The sequence below is a fragment of the Populus alba genome, chromosome 9 (assembly GCF_005239225.2).
Source record: "Populus alba chromosome 9, ASM523922v2, whole genome shotgun sequence".
NCBI classification, from domain to species: domain Eukaryota; kingdom Viridiplantae; phylum Streptophyta; class Magnoliopsida; order Malpighiales; family Salicaceae; genus Populus; species Populus alba.
The window spans coordinates 773,678-781,378 of NC_133292.1; the positions used below are offsets into that span (position 1 = coordinate 773,678).

Genomic DNA, 7,701 nt, shown 5'->3' on the forward strand with positions numbered 1-7,701 from the left:
TTTATAAGATTCACCCAAGTTCATTTGTTATTTTTTTAACTCATGTTTTTTTAATTTTATCATTTATCATTTGATTTAACTGGATATTGGACTCTGTATTTTTTTATATGAATTTTCACTGATTTTAAATATAACTTAGGTTATCTTATGTCTTTTTATATTTTGTTCTTTACTAGATTTATCTTTTTTTTAAAGAGTTTTTCTTAATTAAATTAAATTAATTGTGCAAGATTTATCTTAGAAAATATATCATCCAACATGTCATTATCTTTGTTTATTTTAATAATTTTTTAAGATCAGAAAAAAATATCTAACCTACATCATAGCGTTACGTAAAATATCATTTATTTTTTTTTAAGCTCATGTTTCTTTAGTTTTATCCTTTAGTATTTAATTTATTTTAAGATTGAGGTTTTTTTTTTTTATATAATTTTTCTTTAATTTACAAAATGAGATGGTTTTTGTTTCTATATGATTTTTCTTTAATAAAATAAATCCATGACAGTTTTAAAATGAATTTTTTGGATGGAAACATGTAAAAATAGCAATATACTTAGCAAGCCCAGGGCATCTGACTTTTCACCGTATAACTACACTTGCTAGCTACTAATTAAGTAAGTACACATTCAGGTATGTATTCTCTGTGTCTATTTTGTTACAAGACAATTCTAAAAATTATAAACCGTGGTTACAGGTTTCCTAAGCAGGGGCACATCTGAATATACACTTATAAAAGGAGGGCATAACAGTTCAATCACACGCACCAGCACCAGCACACCCCTCCGTTTTCCACTCTCGTTACTTTTTGTGCAAGACAGACACTCTCCTCTACTCCCCCCTCACCATATCTCTCTCTAAGAAGCTAAGCAACAATGTCTCGCCGTGGTGGCGGCCGACGATCCGAAACTCGTCGTGACCAGGACTCATCAACTCCGTCACCTTCATTTCAGCGCGGTGGTGGTGGTGGTGGAGGCCGTGGCCGTGGTGGAAGAGGGGGCTCCACTCCTGCTCCGTCTCCAACTCCAGTTCGTGCTCCTACCTCGAGGGCACCCTCCGCAACCGCAGGTCCTTCGGCAAAACCAGCTCCTCAAGCGGCTTATACAGCGGCGGCGGCGGCTTCGAGTTCCTCTTCAGTCGGGGAGCTGAGTCAAGAGACCTCAAAGAAGTTGACATTGGGAGAGACCATTACGACGGGAGGGCTGGTGCCTGTCTCTTCAAAGGCGATAGTGCCTCCGCGACGACCAGACTATGGAAAGATAGGGAAGAAATGTGTGATTAGAGCGAATCATTTTGTAGTTGAGGTTTCTGATAGAGATCTCTTTCACTACGATGTACGTAATGCTCTCTCTTTGACTACGTATTTACATGAACGTACGTTTTAACCAACATCTTGGTTTTCTGTTGGTTAGTTATAAGTCTCAGTGTTCAGTCTTTTATGGTTAAAATTTTTATGATTTTGATACAGCCTGGTTTTTGGATTAGGTGGCAATAACTCCTGAAATTACATCAAAAAAAGTCAATAGAGATGTAATATCTCAACTTGTTCGTTCTTACCGTGAGTCTCATCTGGGCAACCGGATGCCAGCTTATGATGGCAGGAAAAGTCTATACACTGCTGGGGCATTGCCTTTTGAAGCAAAGGAATTTGTTGTGAAGTTGGCTGAGAAGGGTGATGCTGCTAGTTCATCCAGCTCCGTCAAGTAATTCCTGTTCTGTTATGCCTATGTGATTTTTGTATGTATTGGCTGTTTGAAAAAAATTATGATTACTGAATTTGTTTTGACTTGCCCATGCCATTGGTTGATGCGCAGAAAGGAACGTCAATTTAAGGTGGCCATCAAATATGCATCCAAAGTTGATATGTATCATTTGAAGGAGTTCCTTAGTGGTAGACAAGCGGATGCTCCACATGAAACCATACAAATCCTAGACATTGTTCTCAGAGCATCACCATCAGAAAAGTAATTCAACTTAATTGCTTAGAAATGTAAACTTCCTTTTCTTTTCTCCTTACCTTTGCGTGTGTTTGACTAGGTACATTACTGTTGGGCGGTCATTTTTCTCACCTGAGTTGGGTCCAAAAGGCGATCTCGGTGATGGAATAGAATATTGGAGGGGGTATTATCAAAGTCTTCGGCCAACCCAAATGGGACTATCTTTCAATATTGGTACAGCTTCTCTTCTTATAGTTATTTTGATTATCCAAAATTTATGCATTGATACTTGCTGTTTTAAATGTAAATCTTTTGAGAATTTCTCCCCTTTAACACTTATTTTCATATTGTAGATGTGTCGGCCAGATCCTTTTATGAGCCAATTTTGGTAACTGAGTTTGTAGCGAAGTACTTTAATTTTAGAGACTTATCAAGGCCTCTTTATGATCAGGAGCGTGTTAAGGTAATTTTCTCTTGCTATTATGCACAGCCCAAGATCATTCATGTGAATATACCCATATGCTTTCTCTTTTGCCAGATTGAAATTTAAGTGTCCTGTATATTTCTTTGAGTGCAATTTTCAGGTGAAAAGGGCCTTGAGAGGAATCAAAGTACAAATTACTTACAGTGACTGCACTAAAAGCTACAAGATTACTGACATAACTAATCTACCAGTAAACAAAACAATGTAAGTTTCTTGGCTTCACACTACATGGATGTGGGTATACTTAAGATTCTGAAGCTCATAGATACTATGGTGTAGACTGTTGATATATATATATATATATATATATATATATATATTTTTTTTTGTATTTTTCGAAGTTCCTAAGAATTGTTTAAAAAATGAGGGAGACAAGTAAGGTTATGTTTGACTATATGTTATTAAACTCTATTTACAATGTGTAATACTTTGTCTGCAGAATAATTTTTTCTTTTTTAACTTCTCTCGAAATCTGAAGCGTCAAGCAAGTACTTGGAAGTACCTGGTCATTCTTGTATTGGTGGATGATTTATTGTGTCTGTCTATGTATCTTTTTAGTTCTTGTTTTTGGGGCCACACCTACCATAAATTATCTTGAAGCTAGCTCAATCGTAAAAAAACCAAAAATTGCAGAACTCAATATTAAGCCTCAAGAAAAGGAACGTTGTACATATTTGAGGTATTAGATGTGAATAATGTGATAATACTATATTTGTAATCTTTTCTCCTATCATTCTGAACTTTCTGCCAGCTTTGTTTCTGTAGGTTTACTCTGGATGATAAGAAAACAAAGGTGTCAGTCTATCAGTATTTTTTGGAGAGATACAATATTAAGCTGAAATATACGTCTTTGCCTCCCCTTCAAGCTGGAACTGATGCAAAACCTATTTATTTGCCCATGGAGGTTTGTTATTTTGGATAAGGTCCCTTTGATTATTGTACCTCTGCATGTGGCTATTGATAAGGTTTGCTTATTTGGGTATTCTTCGTATTGCAGCTTTGTCAGATTGCTGGAGGACAACGATACACGAAGAAATTAAATGAAAGACAAGTCACAGCCCTTTTAAGAGCAACCTGTCAACGGCCTTCTGCTAGGGAAAATAATATTAAACAGGCAAATAATCTATCCTTGACATCTTTATTTCCATTGCGAATCTTGATTTATGTGGTTTATGCATATTTTCTTTTTCCTCATCTTTGGCTTTATGAGTAGTCACACTCTCTATACTTTTCATGTAGATGGTTAGGCAAAATGATTACAGCAGGAATGCGCTTGTGAGGAATGAATTTGGAATTCAAGTGAAAGAAGAACTCACATTGGTTGATGCTCGAGTATTACCCCCTCCCATGGTAATCATTCATTCTGCTTTGGATTCATGGTGTATCCAATGAATTGATTATTAACAGCATTAATATCACTTTTTCCTGTGATCTTGCAGCTTAAATATCATGATACAGGGCGAGAAGCTAGAGTGGATCCGCGCTTTGGACAATGGAACATGATAGACAAGGTAGATTGATGATTAACAAGATCATTAGTGATAAAGGCTTGTTTGAGAGAGAGCTTCAGTTCGAGCGTTTATGTTTCACTGTTCATTCCACATTCACCATAGAAGGTTAAGATGATTGTGCTGCTTAAAAAATAGTTGTGGTTCTAGGATAGAAAAAGGTGAATGTGCTTCCAAATCAAAAACCAACTTGCATCATAATGTTTGTATACCATAACTTAAAGTATTTAAGAACTTTTGGAGTCTCTAATATACTGATGTACCCTGAGCGGGCACGCATGTATTTTGAAAAATGTAGTGATCTTCATGGCTAGATGACTTTCTGAAATGATGATTTTGCAGAAAATGGTGAATGGAGGCAGAATTGATTTCTGGACCTGTTTGAACTTCTCTACAAGAGTGCACAGAGAGTTGCCACCTGAATTTTGTTGGCAGTTAATGGATATGTGCAATAACAAAGGAATGGTTTGACTTCACCTCTCATTCTTTTTTTCTGCCATTTCTATACCCATCAGTTTCGTTGCTTTTCTGGTAGATTGACTCTTTGAGTTGATTTGAATATAATACTAGGAATTCAACCCAGAACCCATTATTCCAATACGCTCAGCTGATTCTAGGCAAATTGAGAAGGCTCTTCATGATGTTCATAAGCAATGCACTGCAGAACTTGCAAATCAGAAGGGGAAACAGCTTCAGCTGCTGATCATTATTCTACCTGATGTCACCGGATCCTATGGTTAGTAACAGATATGCTTTGAAATTCATACAACAGTTGTTTGTCTTGTAATTAAGATCTTCCTTTCTTGTAGGGAAAATCAAACGTATTTGTGAAACTGAGTTAGGAATAGTTTCACAGTGCTGTCAGCCCCAGCAGGCAAAGAAGCTTAGCAAACAATACCTGGAAAATGTTGCTCTCAAAATTAATGTGAAGGTTTGTTGATTTTCCTTGTTAATTTTTTATTCTTCACCCTGCTAGTCATTTGAAGTATTAAATTGAGAATTGGATCTTTCTAGGCTGGGGGACGAAACACTGTATTGAATGATGCTTTTCATAGAAGAATTCCTCTTCTTACTGATGTTCCTACTATTGTTTTTGGTGCTGATGTAACCCATCCACAAGCGGGAGAAGACGCAGGCCCGTCAATTGCAGCAGTATGTTGAGTTGGACTTTATCATTTAATTATGATGTCTAAATTTTCTTCAATGTATTTAATAGTTTTTTTAATTTTTATTTATTATTATTATTATTTTTTGTGCGCACAGGTAGTTGCTTCTATGGATTGGCCAGAGGTAACCAAGTATAGAGGACTTGTCTCTGCACAGGCTCACCGTGAAGAAATTATTGAGGATCTTTACAAAAATTACCAGAATCCAAAGGGGGGTTTAGTTCATGGTGGAATGATCAGGTAAGGAATTGACACGCCTACTTCCCCAATGCCATATTTTAGAAAGATTCATAACTGCCATCATTTTGATTCTATTTGCAGGGAACTGTTACTTGCTTTCTACAGATCCACCGGCCAAAAACCTTTTAGAATTATATTCTACAGGTAACCATATCATTCGATGACTGAAGAGTTGTAGCATTTTTGTGTCAACTCAGACCATTTCTCTTTTGACAGAGATGGTGTTAGTGAAGGTCAATTCAGCCAAGTTCTGCTGCATGAGATGCAGGCAATACGACAGGTATTGTGTTGTTGGTTAAGGATAACATAGCTGTGGTCTATTGATACTGCTGTTGGCTATACGTGTTTTAAAATGCTTGATGGTTTAAGTTAGATTTAATGGTTTGTGCTTTCTGTGGTGTGTCCAAAGAGAGGGCTAACCATGTTGGGCAGCTCACACTTTCCATAACCTCTCATATTTCTGTTAATTGTGGTGTTTGTTCCTGGTTGTGGTACAATGCCAGTAAGCTATGCCTGCTAATCTTGCTACTTGCATGATTATCGATTGGATTCTACCATTTCTATGAACTTGTCAATTTCTTATTTCCCTGAATTCAGTTAATGGTAAAGCTTGTGTTTTGATATGCACATTTTAAAATCTTTCTAGGCATGTGGCTCCCTAGAAGACGGGTATGGTCCTCCGGTTACCTTTGTAGTAGTTCAGAAAAGGCATCATACACGCTTTTTCCCTGCTGACCATAGCAGGCGTGATCAGACTGACAAGAGTGGCAATATCTTACCAGGTTTTAAATTTCGCTTCCCCTCAGTTTTTTTGTTTTCTTTTTGTTGGGATCTTATTTTTTTCTGAACATTTTTTTTTTTTTGTAATGTTGAATTGTTTCAGGTACAGTTGTTGATACTACAATTTGCCACCCTACAGAGTTTGACTTCTACCTTAACAGTCATGCTGGAATTCAGGTAAGAGATTATGCCAACAGCCATGTTGAAATAAATGATGAATTAGTGATCCTGCAGCTCTTGTTATGACATGACATCCAAGTTGATTAAAAAAACATTAAGACACTTGTATTCTGTCTCTATACATGCAGGGAACCAGCAGACCTACACATTACCACGTGTTGTTTGATGAAAACAACTTCAGTTCTGATGGTTTACAAACCCTCACCAACAATTTGTGCTACACGTAATGTTTTGGCACCCCTTCCTGATGATATAGTTTGTTATGCGTAGTAAAATCTGGGCGTCTTGAATTATTATTTTTTTTTTTCTGATTAGATATTGATTCTCTCTCAGGTATGCAAGATGCACTCGGTCTGTTTCCATAGGTCAGATTTTCTCCACTCTCTTCTTATTTTCTTTTTTTTACTGGTAACTTGGTTATTTTCCATCAGAATGTTAATACCTGGCATGTTTGAAAATGTGCAGTGCCTCCCGCATATTATGCTCACTTGGCAGCTTTTAGGGCGCGATATTACATTGAGGGTGAAACATCAGATGCTGGTTCATCTGGTGGGACTGCTGAGTTCCGTCCTCTTCCGGTTATCAAAGAAAATGTCAAGGATGTTATGTTTTACTGTTGATGTAGTCGGCCTTTCTTTTGTGCGGAGTTTTGCGGCTATTTTGCACTCCAATCAACTTCCAAAGCATACATCTGGTGCATGCATCACTGTAGTTGATGCAGAAAGATACATAAAGAAAGTCATACGCGGCACTTCTTCCTTTTTATAGAAATGGTGAAATACAAGGCTGGACTTTTGTCCACATATAATGCTTTTTAACATTAGGTTTAAAACCATGTATTGGATGTTCATGTTAGTTCTCTAAATTCATACATAGTGAAAATATTTATTAAGTTAATATTTTGAAGTTTCTAGCATTTTATTATGAAAATCTAGAGTTGTTTGTTTGAGTATTTTTCACTTGATAATATGAACTTTTTTTATTTTTAATAATTTTTTAAAAGCTGGAATGTTACAAGCTATAAATTATTTGGTTTTTAACTATATTTAAAAAAAATTAGAAAAGAGGAATTGCATATTTAAAGTGCTAGCTTTTAATTATTTTTCTATCTAATAGATAATTTATCTAAAGTAAAAAGCAAAACTTTATATAAACAATGAGTTTTAAAAGATTTATAAATTATAAAATATCTATTTATTCTTCAAATAATATCAATATATTATTTAAAAATTCAATCAATCAAGTTCCTATTTATTATTTTAAAACTAGAATTATAATACTCGAATTAAATATATTCTAGTGTTTATTTTCTACAATTATTTTCAATTAAATTATACTTGATTAATTATTCTAGTTAATTTTTTATTAATGATTCTTAATATGTGTGACCTATTAAGTTTCTAATATAT

The 7,701-nt window shown here is 35.5% G+C and overlaps 1 protein-coding gene across 1 annotated transcript; it reads left to right on the forward strand.

Moving 5' to 3' along the window:
* The first annotated feature begins 740 nt into the window (after window positions 1-740).
* On the forward strand, window positions 741-7,222 carry LOC118034614 (protein argonaute 5). The gene is made up of 22 exons (XM_035039951.2): window positions 741-1,331; window positions 1,483-1,700; window positions 1,812-1,961; window positions 2,035-2,168; window positions 2,288-2,397; window positions 2,519-2,622; window positions 3,184-3,322; window positions 3,416-3,532; window positions 3,658-3,768; window positions 3,858-3,929; window positions 4,269-4,391; window positions 4,497-4,662; window positions 4,736-4,857; window positions 4,941-5,078; window positions 5,190-5,332; window positions 5,414-5,476; window positions 5,549-5,612; window positions 5,979-6,114; window positions 6,216-6,289; window positions 6,421-6,515; window positions 6,626-6,657; window positions 6,758-7,222. Exons 1-22 carry the CDS (start codon window positions 873-875, stop codon window positions 6,910-6,912), a joined length of 2,925 nt encoding a protein of 974 aa, XP_034895842.1. The 5' UTR covers window positions 741-872; the 3' UTR covers window positions 6,913-7,222.
* The last annotated feature ends 479 nt before the right edge of the window (window positions 7,223-7,701 follow it).